Below are 19,406 nucleotides of genomic sequence, written 5' to 3'. Positions count from 1 at the left end.
CTATTATATTATCAAGACTTTTTTTCCAACATTTGATCTATTTTAGTTACCTTATTGTTCTTCCAGATATGTTAGATGAGTTTAATGGGTGAAAAATGGGTTTATAATTTATCCTAGCTAATTTGTTTTTAAATTTCCCACAGGCACAGCAGCTTACAGACTTGGAACAAAAGCTAGCAATTGCAAGGGAAGAATTGGAAAAAGCAGCTCTTGACAAAGTAAGTACTCAAGCATATCCTTGAGCTCTCTTAATAGGCAGCTTTCAGGCACCCTAATTTGAAACAAAAAAATCTTGTTCTTGTAAAAACGTAGCCATCACTTCTGATTTTATAGGTAATGAATGTTTGTTTTGGAAGGTGAAAGCTACCATGTCGAGTCCAGACATCCCACTAAGCCATAATTTGTTTTAACTATGCTTTATTGAAGAAGACACCATGAACTGATTCACAGGGAATACTAAACTGTAAATTGTGGGTGACAGTTTCAAACCACATGAGTTGACTTCACACTTCATGCTAAGCCAAAAGCAAACTAACCACATTATGGCTCAGGTGGTGAGTTACTCCATCCATTTTGTCAGACTATTGGTCCATCTATTCCAACGTTGTTGACATTAATTGGCAACAGTTCTCATTCAACTGCCCTTCCCTGCCCAGGGATGGTCCCTGGCTGAGGAACTAGATATTTTTATCTACTCTGGCAGGTCTTCATTTTCCTTAGATACACTGTATCTATGTATCTGATGGTTTATTTGGTAATGTTGGTTTGGTAGAAATTAGGGCTTTTAAAAGCTGAATAAATTATTCCTTATAATCTAGTGACTTTTTTCCCCTCAGGAGTCACAGCTGAAAGCTCTGAAAGAGACCGTACAACTGTGCTTGTCATCCGTTTTGCATAATCAGTCCCCTACTGCCAATATAATCCCTTCAAGACCAGTCGAGAGACAGACATCTTTTTTTACAAATGGTTCAAAAGCTCCATTTCAAGTGACAAACACCAAGGTATCTTGCTTTTCCTTTGTTTTTTAATGTAAGTTTGTCCCCAAATTCTATCAAAGTAGAACTAAGACTTTTAAAGCCATTGAAACAGGAGAGATTTTAAAGGCAGTGCTAAGACTATCTTTGTCATTGAGGCTTTTTTTCTTTTTTTGTTTAAGTCAGATTTGGGGTATTTATTGTCTGCTATATTGATCTCATTTGCCAGTTTATAGGAAAGTACTACGGCAGTAAATAATGAATTCTCTACTATTCCATTCATTGATACATAAAGTTTCTTGTGGTTAATCTCGCTTCCTGTGATCTCCTACAACAAAACATCCATGCTGTTTTGTTGCAATACTACCGAAATGGTTTGCCAATGCATTCTTCCAGTTTCTTCCTTCCTTCCTTCCTTCCTTCCTTCCTTCCTTCCTTCCTTCCTTCCTTCCTTCCTTCCTTCCTTCCTTCCTTCCTTCCTTCCTTCCTTCCTTCCTTCCTTCCTTCCTTCCCAGACTAGGCTACTGCCCTGAGAGTCTCAGCCAGGGAAATACCCATTCAAGTATTCACTAGGCTCTCCCCTGCTTAAGTTCTGAGTCCAGGCAAGGTCATATCTATAAATTCAGATCGTATTCATTGTGCTTATTGATAAAAGTATAACCCACAAAAAGGTCAGCTGTCATCTGGTTGCAGTTAAAGTGAATGGGACATGTTGGCCATGACACAATTCTGTTATATTACTGTCCATAGGGCTTTGTTGTAATTTTTTTCTGGCTTGCACACAGAGTATGTCCTTTTACTGTACAGCACTGCAGAAACTGGCAGTCACTTCAAATGCTCTTCTAATATAAGGGTAGTGAAATGCCATACATGGTATTGTGCTATATCTGGATATGGTTCCAAAACTAGAATAACTGTGATTGCTGTGTCACAACCGATAATTTTATGCTACCCAGTATGCTTCAGCCATGATGTATAAGCACTTTTAGAGCTGTTTTCTATCTGCAAACTCACTTTGTTCACTCTGATTCTTCGTGTACATCTGTAGTCCAACAAAAGTTATGACAACAATCAGATTATTCCAGAATGATTTATCCACACTTCCATACACTTCTGTTTGTTGCCCTAAGTCATACATATTTCCCAGTGGTGTTTGATACCAACCTCTTGAGGACGGGGCACTGCTTTACAGTGAGTTTGCTCTTTCCTGAGGGGATAAGCACTGGTTGGTGACAGAGGGGTAGGAGAAGTCAGTTGTGGGAGGTTCCCTTGGTCCACAGCTTGGGAGTCCTCCTGGACGCACAGCTACTGCTGGATTTGCAGGTGTTGGGTGCAGGACAAGGAGCTTTTGTTCAGCTTTAGCTGATGCAGCAGTTGTGGACTTACTTGAAGTAGAAGGCCATGACAACAATTAGTCATGCTTTCGTACTGTCCAGTTAGGCAATGCACATGTAAGGCAATGCAATAGTATATGTAACACCTATGCTAACCAGTTTCAAAGTGCTGGTTTTAACCTCTAAAGCCCAATAAAACTTAGTTTTCGGGATATCTTCAAGGCTACTGCCTCTTGGTAGAATTTCCCCATCCAATGTACTAATCTCAGTTGGGGATGGGATCTTGTACATACTGAAGATGACTGGGGGGCCATGGGGCAAAGCTTGTCCAGAGCAGGCCCCTGTTTATGGAACAGCCTGTGCCTGAAGGTCTGATTTCCACCTCATCAAGCATCATTCCTTAAGGCAAGTAAAACGGAATTCTTCTCCAAGGCTTTTCAAAGTTCATACTGCCTTCATCAGACTGAGTTGGCACCAATTACTTTTATCATTTTTGACTTTTTATCATATGACTTTTTTGTCATTTTTACCTTGTTTTTATGTTTTGTGGTGAATTTTGTTTAATGGTTCTGTAATTGTGGATTTTAGAATTGGTGATACACACACACACACACACACACACACACTGTATACAGACACGATACATGCACAAGTCACCTCTTTTAATCAGTCAATCAGAGATAGAAGTGAATTGCCCCAAATAACTTCTCATGTAAATTGGGCAGAATATATTTAATTACAAGTTTCCTAATCAGTAATGCAGAGGTTATTGGCTGTTAAAGATTCAAGGCTGTTCCTATGGCAAAACAGAAAATATTAACTTCAGTCTTCCATCTCATTTTGTATATAATGTACTTAAGGGAATGTTATTTGACCATTGACTAGACAAGCTTATATATTTCAATTATTCCTAGAATCAATATGCTGCAGCAGAAACAGCAGCAATAAAAGTACTATTACTACTGTTATACTTCTTATTATTACTATTGTTATTATTAATATTATTATCTACCTCAGGCAGCTCCTACATTTTTCCTAATAGTCCTACACTACACAGTTTTGAAAATGTAAATGTTTACAACATATATGTGTTTGGCAAACAGCAAGAAGCTTTAGGAGTCAATAGTGCATACAATATTGAAAAAGTAAAAGCACTTGTCTGTCAGATGCCTAAAATATATCTATGTATCTGTTAATATAGATTGATCATACGGGATCTAAGGCTAAACTATAAGAACAATTTGCAATTAAGTTACCAAGTTTTAATGTGAAAAACCTATACTGTTCACTTTAAGAACTTTCAGATTTGGTTTGTCTGAATTCAATTTGTGTCTAAAGCTGTTTAGAAAACTAACTAAAAATCTAGCTTTCCCACCCCACCACCCCAGAAATTAGCTTTCCTTGGATTTTTTTTTTAAACAGTGTCTCACCTCAGCAATGTCTCCTAGATTCATTTCAAAATGTCTCCTTAGGCAACATTTCTGAAACACCATTGTAGATTCTCTCTCCAGGGATCAGAGTCATCAATAAGTAGATTGTAATACATTATGCTGTCCATGTTCATTCAATACCTATCACTGAGAAATATGATTGCTTGGGAGATATTGCTGACAATGGGGCCATGTCATGAATGTATCTGGGAAAATAATGGGACATGAACTTGCTTCTTTGTTCATAGACATTTTATTATTGTATTGTATCTGTATGTTACTCATACTTACAATTCTTGACATCTGCTATTGTGGTACTAGTTCTTAGTGGGTAATGATCCAGGTCTGAATTATACTCATCACAACCAAATTATATTATTGAATTTTTTTCATAAGATCAGGTTGGAACTTTGTCATCTTTTTTTTTAAAAAGCTAAATAACTCCAGATATATAAAGAGCTGTTCTGTTCCTTCAGTTTAGCCTATTTGGGTTTGTTTGCTTTTTTTCTAAAAATGAGTCAATAGGTGTACTTTTAAAAATATGAGAGGGACCATTATAAGTGCAATGCTTGTGAATTTTGCTACTTTTGATAAGCAGCAGCTTAACCTTCACAGATTGCCTTGCCTTGCAGATAGCATCATTCCAAGGAATTATTCATCCAGTTTATACATTATGGGCTTTTCTCAGTGTCATAAATTTTGTAGTCTGGAAAGTATGTTTCCATGACTGTACCTACCTTGAGCGATATTGCAGGGGTTATGTGGTTTTCTACTGAAAGAATGCATAAGAAATAAGGAGATTAGAAAAATAACATAATGGACAATAAGCCTTCATATCTCTATTTCCAGGCTGATTTACCTAACAAGTTCTTTGCTGAGGAAGAACAGAGAACTATTATTTCTTTGTGTCATCATCAACATTATGAAATTTCTCTGAGTTCAATTCCAAACACGCACTGTTTCTTGCAAAAGAATTTGACTGACTAGGTCAGTAATGGCCATTTGTCACAAAGGACCATACTAGTTCCATTCATTTTAGTGAACATTACATACCAACAACACAGATAGGAGCCTGGAGCAAGTGGTCAAAATGGCAGGAGTAACTATGTAAAAGGTACACATTTGCTTTATATTTAACTTGGTTAAATGTTCATGACAAGCCTGTTTTTTTTAATTAAAGAAATCAATATCTTTTAATGATGGCAAGCACAGGAATTGAAAAGCAGAAGTGCTGTTTTTGTCTTAAGGGAATCTGTTCTTTTAGCATTTAGTGCATTTCTCCAATATGCACACGGACATTTCCTGCAAAGTTCTTTTTTTCCCCCCTCCTTTGGAAAAGGATATTTTACCTTGTTCTCAGAGTGTTTCACAATATTTATTTATTTATTGCATACACAATTAAAAAAAAAGTCTTTAAACTTAAAAAAGAAAAAAAGAGAAAAGAGACAACCCCACACAAACTAAAAATGCAACCCGGGGGGGAGGAGAAAAAAGAATCATTTTAGAATTTATTTTGGTGGTAGTTGTGAACCTTCTTATTGTTGTGAAGTGGTGGAGAGCGTTGTTGCTTTTCTGCTACATGTTTCTCCATCCTTCTGAAACTCCTCTGTTTATACCACTTTTCTGATCTGAAAACCCCCCAGAGAAGGAGCTCCCTTATGTCTTTGGGATATAATTAAAATATGGGAAATGAGAGGTGGTACTGTTGTAGTGTTGTCTTCTTTTCTGGGGGGTGGGGGGGAACATAGCAAGCAACTGAATGAGAATAATGCAGGAAAAAAGTCATTAAAACAGTACCACTAATCACTAATCTATAAGGTCAGTGTAGGAACATAGACTCAGTTCAGTCCTCATTACGGCTGAACAATTGATCTGCTGTACTGTCATTACCTTTGGCAGTTCTGGCAATAATCTTCTTTGTTTGTTTGTTTGTTTTCTTGAGGAAAAGCCAAATTAGAATTTATTTTTCAAATACATCATTTTTGTTTGCTAAAAATAGAACTGCTGCTGATCATTTCATTTATCATAATATCCTAATTTAAATTCAGGTTTTGACCTTTTGCACAAAACATTGTACTCTAAAGAAAAGAAAAGACAATATAAATTTAATTAAGGGGGGGAGGAATTACTTCCCATAAAATACAAATCTCAAGCTCTCCTAATGGGTATAATTTTTTACTTCCATATAACCTCTCTTAGTGAAACATGTCAGAATCTCTTTTTTTCTAAAAATATATTTCTCTTAGACAATAATTCCAAGCTGTTGCTATGACACTCTGTCAGTAAGGACCCAGAAATATCTTGTTTGTTATGAGCTTGTTTGTCACATCTAATAGTTGTACCATTCATGACAAGGCATTGCTTTTAAGATTCATTTTGTCCCTGTAGAGATATGTGAGACTCATTTCAGAGTCAAGCTTTTGGCAGGATATTGTCCAGAGATATAGATGGATGAATGGATGGATGGATGGATGATAGAGATAGATGATAGATAGATGATAGATGATAGATGGATCGATGAATGGATGATAGATTTGTAAGAGCACTCATCACCTCTGAATGCATACTGGGGAACACCTCTGAAGCCTGTCTTAGTAACAATGGGCCAAAATTCTGTGAATTTACACAGAATATATATCGTTTATCTTTGCTGTATTTATAAACAAAACAAAACTGAAACAAAAAAAAACAACAACCTCAAAGCAAATCTGAGAATTTACCCATCTGCCTCCAGCAGAGCCCCTTGAGTTTTTTGCAGTTTGTTTTGCTGAATTAGAGTTGCTGCCTCCTTTTTTTTTTCTTTTCTGTTTATAATAAATATAAAGCAGACAAGTACACATCTGCCAACAAGTCAGGATCAAAAACAGGGACATATTTCTCTCAAAGACCTGTGAATTGTACAACATGCAACGTGTTTTGCTCCTTCCTGCCCCAATCATACCTTCTGTCTCTTAAGCTCGAAAGAGAGAGATTCCACAGAATTAGGCTACATCTGAGGCTCAGTCGGGGATTGGCCTATGGGAGAAATCTGTCCTAAGTCCAAACAAATAAATACGTCAAGGATTGAATGAGGACTAATGGGGCTGAAGCAGAACTTGTTGCTGACCAGTCTCCCTTAACTTTTAAGAAGCTTCCTTCTTTTTCTGCGAGATTCTATATGAATCAGATTTTGCTGTGTGGATTAGATTAATTTAGTAGCCATTCAGTACAGTTGTATTGTTTCAAAATAGTTTTTGGATGTCAACACAAAGACTGTTTCAAATATTTGTGAATTCTACATACAGTTTAGCTGCAACATGTCATTCTTTGATTTCCCTAAGGAGCTCCTTGAATCAATTGTGTTTTTTTTCTAATTATGCTGGAAGTTCTTTCACAAAAAAGCATTACTGCATGGAATGAATAACACATATTTCACAAAAGGAGAAATTACTGGAAACAGTGATTGCCCAGCAGCTGGATCTTGCAGTCACGATAGCTAATGCCAAAATTGATCAGCATTTACTTTCTTAAAGCACCTGACAAGTAAACATATGAAACTCTTTTACCACATGAATATCAAATAATTTTATTTGCTCTGTGTAACATAGGAGGAAATTGTTCCAGAAGAGTCTCTATCAATAAGTAGCTCAGATTTTCTTTCCCCACAGGATCAAACATAACTGCTGCCTTCAGTACTGGGTCATTGAATGGGAAATTTTCCTTCATTTACATCAAGATACTCAGGTAAATCACTTCAGCTCAGTGTCTGGCAACTTCAAATTAACCATTCATTATCCAGTTACTTTATAAGCAATGATGCAGCAAGACTTATAAGCAGGTTGTGTTGTGATTTCTGAAAGTCTTCCTATAGTTTTATCATCTTTGTTTCAAGTAGGATCAGTAGTTTAATAAAGCATCTTAAAAGGTCCACATAAGGTCTATTATAGTACTGTCTGTGGATCAAAGATTCCTTTATACTGAAAGTTTCTTCTGGTTGCAGGAAGAAAAGAAAAAAAAGTAGACCAGGTGGCAGCTGTGGCCAAGAAGGCCTTTGCACGGATTCATCTAGTGTGCCAAATGTACTCTTTCCTTGATCAAAGGTTCCTTCTCATAGTCACTCAGGCACTAGTCACCTCACATGTGGACTACTGCAAGGTGCTATACATGAGGATGCCCTTGAAGGCCACTAAGAGCTACAGCTGGTCTGGAATGCAGTGGTAGAAGCAGTTGTGGGCACACCTCGTTATGCCCATGTAACACCTCTGCTACATCAGCTGCACTGGCTACCAGTGAGGTTCTGGGTGCAATTCAAGAAGCTGGTTAGCACTTCAAAAGCCTTTCTGTAACAACACCCATGGATTCAAACTGCATAAATCCTTCAGTTCTTTAAACAAGCCTTGAAACCTTGGTTTTTTCCTCAAGTTCTGGGGTATACTGGTGGGGGTGGGGTGTTCATCTAGATTGTACTATGTTGGTTTGCTATGGTGTATATTTGTTCCCCCATTATATTTCTTTTCTTTTTTGTGTTTTGGCTTTTGATCCTGCAGTTGTTTTTAACTAGTATACAAATTAAAAACATTGTTGAATAAGGCAGCCTTAGAAATCAAATCAATAAATAAACTTATGTTCCAAAGTAATTTTCTAACACAAAGGGACATCAAAATAGGTAGGGTGACTTATGGTAAATGACTCTTATTTCTCTCGGCAGAGATATGATTTAGGAACATTTGTTAGAAATGAATATGAAATATCTTCCTTTCATGAAGCAAATCAACTTTCACAGCTTGACTCCAGATTGTACACCTATGCATTATAACTGAAATGGATTGAACTCTTCGACACAAAAATACAGAAAACATTGTCCCTCAGTTTTATCCTGCAGTATTTAAGAAATAATTTAGAGATATGAACTATAATCCTGACAATTTTTAATGGATACACACAGACATACACACCCCTCTTTTTAGGTCTTAGACACAACCTTAAACTTTCTAATAATCAATGGAGAGCTAGGGTAAGAAGCCTTGTTGTGTACTATTTCAAAAACTGATCTTCAAAGGCTACCATGAAGAAGATAATGAAAAATAAAACATAAATGAAAACTATCTCCGGAAGATTAAATAAGTCTTCCTGTTAACATTAATTAGACGAATTATAAGATGAATAGTTAATATTTGTCATCCTAAGACATTTCATGAAAATGTACATGCTGTACTCCAAATGGTGCAAAGGTAGATATCATAGAATTATCATTTTCTGACTGTATTTAAGGAAGATTCAGTTATCTGCTGCTTATTAACACAGAATCTAGAGTGTATGAAGGAATGTTTATAAGCCTATGATTAATTGCTTTATTATTATTATTATTATTATCAACATCATCGTAGCTGTTACCAAAATAAAAACAATTCAAATACATTTATTCACTGGGGGTGGGGAAACATTTTGTTGAACAATTTGAGTGGTAGGTAGGTAAACTTTATTGCAGTGTTTGACCAGCATATTTGAGTGTATTTTTTACAAAAAAAATATTTTATCTTGTGATAAAATACTAACACTCAACCCACCCACCCAATACTAAGGGGGGTTATGTAGTCTTTTGGCTGTTTTCATTTAAGCCCATTCATTAATGGCTTTATGTTATGTTTTTGTATTCTGGATGAACATACACATTCATCTAAGTTCTGGATGTAAGAATACGTCTGCTTGGAATGCTGGCTTGTATTGCTTGATGTAGATGCATAGACACTTGATAGACAATAGTCAATACTAAAAACTTATAACAACTCTTTGTGGGAAATGGTCCATATGCTATTATTCTTAACCTTCTCCCAGATTTGCTTGTGTATTTTTTACACATTTGTTGTTGTTGTTGTTATTTTAGAAATGTGGTAAGGAAACTCCCACCATTTTCAGAAATCAACAGATTTATTTATTTATGTATTTATCGAAACACTCTTTTGTTCAGTGAAAAAAAGAAGCCCTGTTATTATTTTCTTTCTTTTCTATTTTTGAATATTGCACAAGTTCCTCACTTCATTTTTTCTAGCTATTCATTTGCATGAATGAGAACACAGGTGAGATTCTGAAGTGTCAAGAAAAGCATGAACTTTGCAAATCAGTTGCAAAACCTTCATAATAAATATGTTCATAAATTTAATAGCATACCTTCTCACAGATTCTACAGACAAACACATTTTAAATGCAATAAATATATAATAAAATTGTTATTATTCAAACAGTATTATCACAAATTTTGGCCATGATACTATATTAATTCATATAATACCATGGTTAGCATCCAAAAACCTGATTATAACATGTTGAAAGCTTTCATTTTTGGAAAGACAATGCATATCAGTTCCTTTGAAAAGCAGTCCCTTACATTACTGGGGTGTGTGCTATATACATGTACAATAACATTATTTTCTGTACTCTTTGAAATTTGTAACAGCCACCAACCAAAATACATCTGGATGTTTTGTTGTTGTTGTTCTGGATTTCTGAGCGAGAGAGAAAGAACATTCAGAGATGATTTACAAAGCCCTGAAAATCAGATTACAAGGGAAAAGGGGCATATCTTTAATGACACAAATGTCAGTAGGGTAATAGGGAGTTCTTGAGTTGTGTAATAAATCATCAGACTGGCTGACATATTTGGTGACACATCTAACCAGCTTTAAAGGGAGAATGAAAAATATTACAAAAAACACTTTTGGCAATTCTTCTGCAGTCCATATTTTACTTCTTTTTCTTTTCTTTTCTTTTCTTTTCTTTTCTTTTCTTTTCTGTATGTTATTTCTTAGTCTGGGGACCACATACATTGCTAGTGGCAAAGGCAACATTTTGATATAATTACAAATATCCAAATAGTCATATTATAATTTGCTTCTGGAAAATTGCATTTAGCAAAATGAGTCAGAAAATGGCTCCAGTTCTCATACAGTGTCTTTCCTAAGTATTAAAAAATAAAAGTAAGGAGATTTATGTTTAGACAATTACTCAGAAATGAATAGATCTGAAATACAATTATCCCCCATCCATATACAACTTCTCCTCTCCCATAAATATGCTTGGCACCTGAAAGTTAAGTCTTTCTAAAAATCTGTTTATTTATAAAGTGAATCCTGAGGAATTATTATAACAATTGCAATGTGGAGCACACTAGTATCCATAGGTGTTAAAAAGGTATCTAATGTATGACAAGAAGTAAAGATATTTTACAGTTTACCTTTTTTATTGCAAGGAATGTGTTTATCTGAATGCACACCATTTAAGAAAAGAGCCACAATTGTTACAAAAACCCTTAATCTTTAATGATCAATTCGTATTAAGGAGTCAGTCAGAAAGGCATTAGGTTAAATACATTGGTCCACTCAAATTTTTAAATCAAAGGGCTACACAACAGTAGCATGCCAACAATTAGTTTAGATCAAAGATGTTGACATGATTGAGTAAAGCAACTAAATAACAGTAGAGCTCCCTTGTCATTATGGTCTCCCTTCATTTCCTCCAGCGTGCCCCTATTTGTCTGACAAATCAGAACATTTCTCTTTGTTTTGTATGGGGTAAACAAGTCATTGTTATTAGGTATTCTGAGAGTCAATTGGACAGTATTATATAAAATACCAAAGCAGGCTGATGACTGACTGCATCAGTACTATAATCTTAGGCCTTGAATATTCAGGTATGGCATCAAGACTGGGGGCTATAGAACTACTTCCAGTTATAGAAGAGAACCAAAAATAATTGTGATGATGTATGTATGTACACCTAGGTGTTCACTGTTTCATACAAACCTATGGAAGGAGAAAGTATTATGGTTGAGTAAACAATTCAGCTCTCAAGGAATCAGCACCACAGTATGGCACTGAGAACTCAATCTTGGGCTAAGCCAATGTGGTATAAAGTACAGAATATTGGATATAGATTATGAAGATCTAGGCTCCATAGATGATTTTGATCAAGTCGTTATTTCTCCCTCCATGTCCTTTACTGGATAATTGTATTAAATTAAAAAGGAAGAAGGGAAAAAACATGTATGCTACTCTGCAATAGACAAAGTAAAGCTACAAATGATTATTATATAACCAAGCTATGTGTCTTGCCTTTTCCAAACATACAAACTGGCAAATGTTACTGATATGTTACTCCTACAAAGAAACCAATAATATCCTGACCCCCAGTCATGGTGGGCAAGGTAGTGTGTTTTAGGATAATTCTGGCTTTTTTTCTGTAAGACAGTGTTCTAAAGTAATCCCCAGTCCAGTGAAGTAGTCCTCCTAAGTCTTCAACCCTGAGACTTCTCACTCTCTTCTGAACAGAAGCTTCTCTACACCACATCTGGGCCGGCAGTGTGCCATCATTTTCCTTTGTGAATGATAACATTCATTAAGGACTGAATGTACTCTATATGTAAAGCTGGAGTTTGTAGTACTGATGGAGCAAATTTCTTTCAGTCCAGCCTTCCTTTTTGTATTGTATCATCACAGATGTTAGGAAAATGCTTCAATCATTAGCTAAATTGCCTTTAACAAAATGCAATTACACAACAGAAAAGTATTTGCCTCTCCTTCAGAATCCAGCAGGGATAAAAGAGGCACAATGAAGCAAGTGCAAGTTAAATGAGACTTATTTTCTTTGCAGGTCATCAAGGAGTCTGTTAACCTTGTTCCTTTCAATTCAAAGTTTTTGCATGCTAATATGATTGCATATGGTAAGGGAAGATGTAGCTGTGCTTTTTTGTTGTTGTTGCAGGTGACATGATCTCCCTATTTTGATTCCCAGTTGACTGCGAAATAGAGCAATAGGGGCACACTGGAGGAAATGAAGGGAAACTATAACGACAAGGGAGCTCTAATGTCATTTAGTTGCTTTACTCAATCATTCCCAGCTGTTGGTAGATGTGGGAACAGTCAGTTATATGTTCAAAATCACCACAATTACTCATAATGAAACCATTATTTTACCACTGTTGTCTTCTCAAAATATTGCTGTTCCATATTAGCAACTGCTAATACCCAGTGACTATAGTGCATATTTTTGTGATACGCTTCCTGGAACTGTTGAATTTCCTGTTGAATGTCCAGATTTACCATTAAAATGTCCTTGTTTTTATGCCAGCATGGTCTGCTTTCTTGAGTAGTAGGGCTGTACAGTGCTTGGAAAATAATTTAGAAAAGGTGCTTCAGAGCACACGAGGAAGCGAGAACTGGAGAGATCCCAGTTTCCTTTTGCAGCTGCCTCGTGATCCCAACAAAAGACATGCTCCAGATGCTCCTAAGCCCATATTCAGAATGAAGCCCAAAGTCCTGCACAACCCTATTTCCCAGTACAAACTTCACAGGCAGAAGCTGAAGAAATGAGCACTAATACTCAAGTGTATAAAATAACACTATGTCCTTTCAGATCACCTTGAAACTGTGTCTACTAACTGCCACAAAATCTGCAAACAATAAGCTAACCCTCTACAGGTAATAAGGGAGAAATTATGTAGATTCTTGATGCTAACCACTACATTTTGCATTGGATTAGCATAAAATTACTGACACAGGTGTTCTGTAATTGCGAGTCGTTTGGAGAATTCACTGTGTTCAATGACCCTCTGCTGGATTGTTTGCCCAGTTGTGATGGAGATAATGTGTTAATATTGTAGATTCTGTCATGTAAAATAATGCAGCGCTGCTGCCTGGCATCCCAGCCCTGACAGCACTTATGATGATAATTTTATTTTTCATGAGCTTCTGCCTGTTATTTAACTGGATTTATTTTATATAGAAACACTCAAGAAGTTCATTTTTAAACAAATCATTTTTTTTTAATTGGGAGTAACAGAAGGGCAGGTTTATCTCACTGGGAAAAAGTGGTTCATTTAACCTCAGTATTTATTTCTGACAATGGCTGGTATTTCTAGTTTGGGTTCAATAGAACAGGACAGTTGGAGAGTTATTTGAAATGCTGGCCCCATCTACATCTTCTGGCCCTTGTAAGGAGGCCCATGAAGCTGTCAAGTGTAGAAACATCTCCCAAAACTCCAGCAGAATTTATCACATGCAGCCTCCACTTCAGTTTGAGCAGCTCTGTATTTTTTCTATATTCAATCCTTACTTTTATAGAGATATATTAATAGTTTACATTTCCATTGGAAGGTAAGGGGGCAGTGAGACAAAAATTAAAATCAAAATTCAGTAAATTGCTGAACTGAAAAATCAATACAAGCAATAACATCACAGAATATTAACAAAGAAGTAACATGTCAGAAGTGACTCTGAAATTTGACTTAGTGACTTGAATCAAACATAATGGTCCAAATGTTCCTATCAACCTTAGTTTTTTCAGCCAAGAACAAATTTTGCACCTAACTATTCTATTTCACAACTTCCACATATGAGACACTACTTTCATCAAACTGCTCATTTTTATTCCCTCCCCACCCACTCCCAGACACCACTGCTGAGGCTTAAAACTAAATTTAACAAGGAAGATAAGGAGACTACCAGAATAAATAGTGTTTCTGCAACCACTTTCACCAATATTTCCAACTGTCAAACAAAACCTTAATCATTGGGGTTCAGACTAGGGCAGGTTTTCTTCAAATGCTCAGGTCTACTCTTATAAGGGCTTTGGAACCATAGATACTTGTATCCAAAGGAATCCAGTGATTTCAATTTGCTAAAATGGTTCATTTATTTATGTCTGTGTCCTGCAGGTGTTTATCCTACACATAGATACATTTATTAAAAATATATTTTAATTCCCCCCCCTCCTTAAGATTTGTCATAGTCTTTTTCATCATTTCTGTGAAATTTTGAGCCTAGAAAAAGTTTTTTTTTGCTACTTCACCCTCTTCATCTATTTGCTTTGGGTTGGCATTGCCTACTAAAATAATCTTAGCTTTTTAGAAATACTGAGTAGCAAACCATATCCCAATTTTGAATCATTTAATTGCCCCGTATTCCATTCTATATAATGCTTCCTGGCCATTATACAAATTTTCAGTAGGCAAATGGGGGAGCTCAGTTCACCCATGTTTTAAAGGCTATCCACAAATTGTTGTGGTTTATAGAATAATAAGTTTTCGTAGAATCAATAAAACAAAAATAGACATATTTTTTAAAGTCCCTTGCCTTTTCTACTACTCATTTAGATATTGGGTAATGCGATTTCTGGTTTCCTTGTCTTCCAAATCTAGGTTAAAATCAGAAAGAAGTTTCTAGCACCTTTTCAGACTAATACATTTTATTTAAGGGATATATTTTCATGAACAACAGCTCACAAAAGCTTATACCTTTTAATAAAATTTGTTAGTCTGTAAAAGTGCTACTAAGCTCCTTCTGATTTTTGGCTTTGACTGGCACAGCTCTACTCCTATAATATCTACAGTAAGAAGCACTAAATCCGGCTTATACATCTAGCAGTTATCTTTCCATGTATGTTGAAGTCCAAATTGCAAAATCTTGAGGATTATCTTACCAGCCTATAAAATAAGCAAAATTGTTCTTTAATTTGAATATTCTTTAGCACTGCCTTTTTGATATTTAAATATAATTTGATATTTTTCAATTCCTTGGCCACTGTTGTGTTTTCCATACCAGCTTAGCAGCCTAAAGTTGCAATATTATGCAGTATCCCAAATACATTGTTGGGTTCCTTGAAATGTATGAAAGATTTTTCAACTGACTGCATTGCACAATCTAGTATTTGATTAAAGAATTCAACTTTGAACTTTGGTTTGGGGGCTCCTATGGGATTACAGGTGGTCCTCGGATAACAACCACTCGTTCAGCCACTGTTTGAACTTGCAACGTACTGAAGGAGTGGTACTCAGGACCAGTCCTCAAAATTCTGGCAGTCACAGGGTCCCTGTGGTCATGTGATCACAATCCATGTGCCCAGTGCCTGGCTTGCGATTATGACATTGCAGCATCCTGCAGTCACATGGCTGCCAGTTGCAACCTTCTTTGCTTATGACAAGCAAAGTCAAAGGGGAAGCCAGTAGGAAGTTGCAAATGGTGATCATGTGACATCTTGAAGTGCTGGAATTGCTGCCACTAAGTGGCATGGTCACATAATGTTGCACTTTACAACCGCATCACTTAGTGATGGCAATTCAGGTCCCAATTGCCAGCATTAACTGAGAACTACCTGTATTCATACCTCATAATGAAAATATTTTGGTGACTTTTGTATTCCTGAATGACTGGGAAAATAACTTCAATGGTCTTCTGCCAACTTCTATGCAGTCTTCAGGATGCTTTCAGATTCCTCGTATGACCACCAAGATTGTAGACATAACTTTACTTTCTCCAGTTATTCCACTTTTTCCAGATATATCAAGATCAAGACCTTTTTGTCTCTTCTAAAGAAAGTACCTCATGCCACACACTAAGCCACACAGAAATTTGACGTTTCTGGTGATTCCATTCCCTTCTGCTACTTTTCTCCCATAAATTGTTCCTGTCAAAATATTATCTTTTATTATGACATGATCTATCTTCCTAAACTGGAGTTTGATAAGATTTATTGCCTGTACCCGAGTTGTCCATTCTGTGGCATCCAGTGTTTTCAGTGTCAGTCAGGATATTTCCAGATGTTGCTTTAAAATTTACCATTGATGAATCAATGCAGTGAAAACACATAAATGCTTTGAATTGCATTTTAAAAATTCAACAGCCTCAACATCATTCGTTCATTCATTTTAGCCATTCAGTCGTGTCTGGCTCTTAGCAACTTTATTCTGATTCATCAGCTGTATGCCAGTCCCAAGCCCAGATAAATGGGGAGGGGCGAGGAAAGCAATGGTGAACTACCCCACAGCAAAATTTCACCAGAACACTTTATGACAAGAGCCTCAACATCACTGACCACCAAATTCAGTTAATGAGAATTGCATGGTAGACAAAAAACTTAAAAGTTTAACTCTTGATTCCATGTATGCACTTTTCTATTCTAAACTTTCATGTTGACATGATTATTTTAGCCCTGACTTCTCATGTCACCAATCATAATTCCTGTATCTCCCAGGTTTTTTAAAGATACAAGGGTGCAAGTGTGTGTTTTTAAAAACACACACTTGCACCCTTAATAATAAGATCTACGTCAATAATGTCTAGAAAATACTCTATGAGAGTCACCACTGCATGGACATTTTCACTGTACCTTTTCATAACTTTCTACCCTTGCATACTATCACTGTTCCACCATATCCATATACCACAACATACACTGCATCTTGGGTATGTTTCAGTACCTCCTAGTTGTTGGCAACAGTATAGCTTGCTAAGTAGGCTCCAGGTTAGAGGCACAGCTTGCATAGAAGAGTCTGAGCATACTTGTGATAAAAATGGGGTTTGGTGTGCTTGTGACATACTGGTACTTTAAAGTATTGTTGCATATATTTGAATAAACCGGCATACTGACTTTCCTTTTAAGTTTATTACCATCTCTGTACATATTGATAAGACTAAAATGTGCTTGAGAATTCTGGAGTTCAGTTCTTTGAAAAAGCTATTTATTGTTTCAAATCCAATATCTCTAAATATAAATTGAATTTGCACATTTTGTTTTGGAAATTAATTTATTCTAGTCATGCAATGTGAGCAAATTCCTTTCTTTCTTTCTTTCTTTCTTTCTTTGTTTCTTTCTTTCTTTCTTTCTTTCTTTCTTTCTGTGCATTGTTCTAGTTGATGACGCCAACTGAAGCTCATTATCTACAATTAGACGCATGTTGGTACCAAGCCATTCAGAATGTGTAGTGTTATAATAGCATGCCTAAAGGAGATTAGAAGAAAAGCATACTGTGGTGAGATGGATATCTAAAAATAGCGCATGGTATTTGTGAGTTCAGTTGTACTGAGAAAGCAGCTTGGATTTCAAAGATTGGTGTCAATTTATGTTGCTGGATTGCTGTCCTGTGAGGGTTAGTACCTCTTGTGCTTGGCATGCTAAAACTTGGCATGTTTAGGGTCCCATCACGAAGGCAATGTCATCTGGCAGGGCCCAGGAAATATGCTTTCTCTTTTGCTGCTCCTGCCTGTTGGAACTACATTCCTCCTGAGATTCAGATCACCCTGATCCTGCCCGCCTTTTGAAAGACATTAAAGACCTGTTGTTGTTTTTCCCTTCCCTTCAGGCATTGGGTCTGAGTGATAATGACCCATTGGATGAGGGTGTTTTTTTTTTCTTTCCTGGCATTAATGTGTTTGTATGTTGTTATTTTGTTTTTACACTTTGTTTTATTATGTGGATTTTGTTGACTTATTACTGTTTATTGGAGATATACACCAGCCTGAGCCATGTGCTGAGTCGAGTGGCTATATAAATCGATAAACACCTTTGAAAACCAGCTCAGACCAAAAACCTCCCAGAATGAACTGGTTGCCACAATTCCTACAAATTGCAGTAGATTCTGGGGAGAATGCAATGATGCAGTAAGTTCCTGTGGTGCAAAAGACTGTTCTACTATGCCTTGCCATGCACCTCTTAGCTAATGGGACAACAGGTACTGTATTTCCAAATGCAGTAGCAAACTTGGTGTGGTACAATGCTTACTATTCCACTTATTCAGAACTTTTCTGCAAGCATGGCAACTAGCCCAGCATAAAACTGCTGCCATTTTCAAATAATTGATTATGATCAATTATGTGCCATCAAGTTGTAGTCGACTCTTAGCGACCACATAGATAGATTTTCTCCATGGCAATCTGTCCCTAGCTGGTCTTTCAGGTCCTCCAACAATGCACTCATCACCACTGTAACTGAGTGCAATATAATATTCTGTCTTTTGTGGTGAGTAAGCCAGAACCACTGCCCAGACCCTGTGTGTCCAAGCCCAACTCTCGCAGTTGAATAGGCTTCAGAAAGGAGAGCTGGTACTGGCATCTTTATTCTCCTTCCAAGACAAGTACTGCCTGCTCTGGGGAAACTTCCAGGGTAGCAAAAACAACAACAAGAACAAAAATTCTTCCTTCAGCAGCAGGGATTCTACCAATCAAATATTCTTCTTGCAGGAATATCAGAAACTAGTAAGATGGTCTCTCGCATCATTGGAGCTGCCACTGTCAACATTCAGTCTTATTGCTGCTACTATTGTAAAACTCTATGTAGCAGCCTCAAACTCGAAACTGCTATATCTTCTTCATGTACTACCCCAAACTAACTCTTTCATATGAATTTTCAGCACAACTTTCTTTTTAATCTTTGTTGGGCTTGAATAAGACACTCACCCATTATCACAGCAACATGGCCCTTCCATTTCCCCTCAGGTGTGATGACTCTGAAGCACTATGGTGCCCTTGCATGAACTCCAGAGTTTTTGCAGTCACATTGTTCTCTTTTCTCCCCACTTTCATTATAATGAACATGACCAAGCAAGGACAGGGAGTCTATGACTTCAAAGATTTGAGGGAATGGCTGGAGGCCAGTTTTTGTGATCCTCTGTGGATCAGCTGCTGGAGAGATGACAGGGTGGTTCTGGCAGTCCTTGTGATGGTACATGACAATTGCAATGCAATTGCTATTGCAGGCTTGTGGCCAATTGCAAGAATGGCTCTGAGGGCTTGTGGAATGTTAAAGGCATAGGGACAGTGCTCATGTAGAAGTCTCTTAATGGTGAGCAATGGTGCACACCAGGTTACTCACTGATCAGTGTGTCTGTAAGACAAAGATTTGCTGATGAGAGGCTGAAGCCT

General features: G+C 36.8%; 1 protein-coding gene across 2 annotated transcripts in view; it reads left to right on the top strand.

Moving 5' to 3' along the window:
* The window catches only part of LUZP2 (leucine zipper protein 2), a 376,168-nt gene that overhangs the window by 319,818 nt on the left and 36,944 nt on the right, over positions 1-19,406 (top strand). For both annotated transcript variants that reach the window (XM_063293144.1, XM_063293139.1), the window contains 2 exons: positions 144-218; positions 837-1,001. In XM_063293144.1, coding sequence (XP_063149214.1) covers positions 144-218; positions 837-1,001 — 240 coding nt within the window. The remainder of the gene's footprint in view (positions 1-143; positions 219-836; positions 1,002-19,406) is intronic.

The sequence above is a fragment of the Candoia aspera genome, chromosome 1 (assembly GCF_035149785.1).
Source record: "Candoia aspera isolate rCanAsp1 chromosome 1, rCanAsp1.hap2, whole genome shotgun sequence".
Taxonomy (NCBI): Eukaryota; Metazoa; Chordata; class Lepidosauria; order Squamata; family Boidae; genus Candoia; species Candoia aspera.
Note: the sequence above shows the minus strand (reverse complement) of the source record. Positions and strands in the feature narration are given on the sequence as shown.